Source organism: Atta colombica, unplaced genomic scaffold (assembly GCF_001594045.1).
Source record: "Atta colombica isolate Treedump-2 unplaced genomic scaffold, Acol1.0 scaffold153, whole genome shotgun sequence".
NCBI classification, from domain to species: domain Eukaryota; kingdom Metazoa; phylum Arthropoda; class Insecta; order Hymenoptera; family Formicidae; genus Atta; species Atta colombica.
Window position 1 is genome coordinate 966,777 of NW_017259243.1, and position 1,155 is coordinate 967,931.

A 1,155-nucleotide genomic window follows, 5' to 3' on the forward strand; every position below is an offset into this window, starting at 1 on the left:
TAGACTTTAAAAAATAATCATGTAATTAGAAACATACACCGTGTGGCTCCCGATTATCAGGAACTATGGTAGTAATAGTAGTGCGTTCTGCACTTGCTTCGTTATTTGTTTCTTTATTAGCATTTGTTGAAGGCTCATCCGACGGAGCAATGGTTTCTTCAAACCATAATCCCAAAATAGGTTCGCTGTCCTCCTCTGCCGACATAATAGTTTGTTCTATATAGCGAATATATATCAGTGTATTAATAAAATTGTCTATATGTAAATATTAATGTAAGCATTTTGAAACTGCATCTAAATGTATATGTTACATACGATTACATGTTTACAGAAATTATTTTAAAATTAATTTTCACATATTAATAGTAGCATAATAGTGCATAATATTCATGAAAAATTAATTTTTTGCTTGTATTCCACAAAATAAAATTATGAAATACATATTAAATATTACTTATATATTTTAACATTCCTGCTGGTAATGATAAAAAAAAATTGCAAAAAAAAAATAAAGATTATTTAGGACGCGCGTGCGCATATGTATATATATGTATTCTAAATATATCTTTCATAATCAATTTACTATTACATAGTAAAACTAAGCTCATATAAGTATAGTACATTATAATATATTAGAGTTGCACAATTTTACCCTCATCAGTGGAATTTTCTGAACAACTCAAAAGATCTTCATAATATGTAGTAGAATCTGATTGACTCAATGCATCTCCTTCTAAAGGATGCTTTTGTACTCTTTTCAATGTACATGCCTAAAATAAATAAAACACATAGGAATATCACTTAATTAATATAAATATATTAATAAAATATTACATTATCGATGTTTTAATATTAATGCAAATGTATATAAAATAATTCAATACCTTTCTGTAACTAATAGTAGCCAGATAAAATAGCAAGTGATTTAATGGCACTGCTTGTAGGAACGTTACTGCTCTTTGCAATGCTGTAGCAGTAGACAAAATATCCAGCGGTGCTGGTTCAGGAACTGCCACAATCACATCGGAATTAGCTTCAATAGATACATCTTCCAAAAGCGCGCTCATTAAATTCAATGCGTGGGATGCTAATGCCACTGATAATACACCAAATCCTTGTTGTCTAGTTATACAGAAATGTTATATATATATAAAT

The 1,155-nt window shown here is 28.8% G+C and overlaps 1 protein-coding gene across 1 annotated transcript in view; it reads right to left on the reverse strand.

Annotated features, from left to right (window-relative positions):
* Positions 1-1,155, reverse strand: part of LOC108685479 (E3 ubiquitin-protein ligase UBR4) — a 25,661-nt gene that overhangs the window by 20,319 nt on the left and 4,187 nt on the right. The window contains exons 6-8 of the mRNA XM_018190274.1: positions 885-1,122; positions 653-770; positions 38-195 (exon numbers count right to left, since the gene is read on the reverse strand). Of these exons, the coding sequence (XP_018045763.1) occupies positions 38-195; positions 653-770; positions 885-1,122 (514 nt within the window). The remainder of the gene's footprint in view (positions 1-37; positions 196-652; positions 771-884; positions 1,123-1,155) is intronic.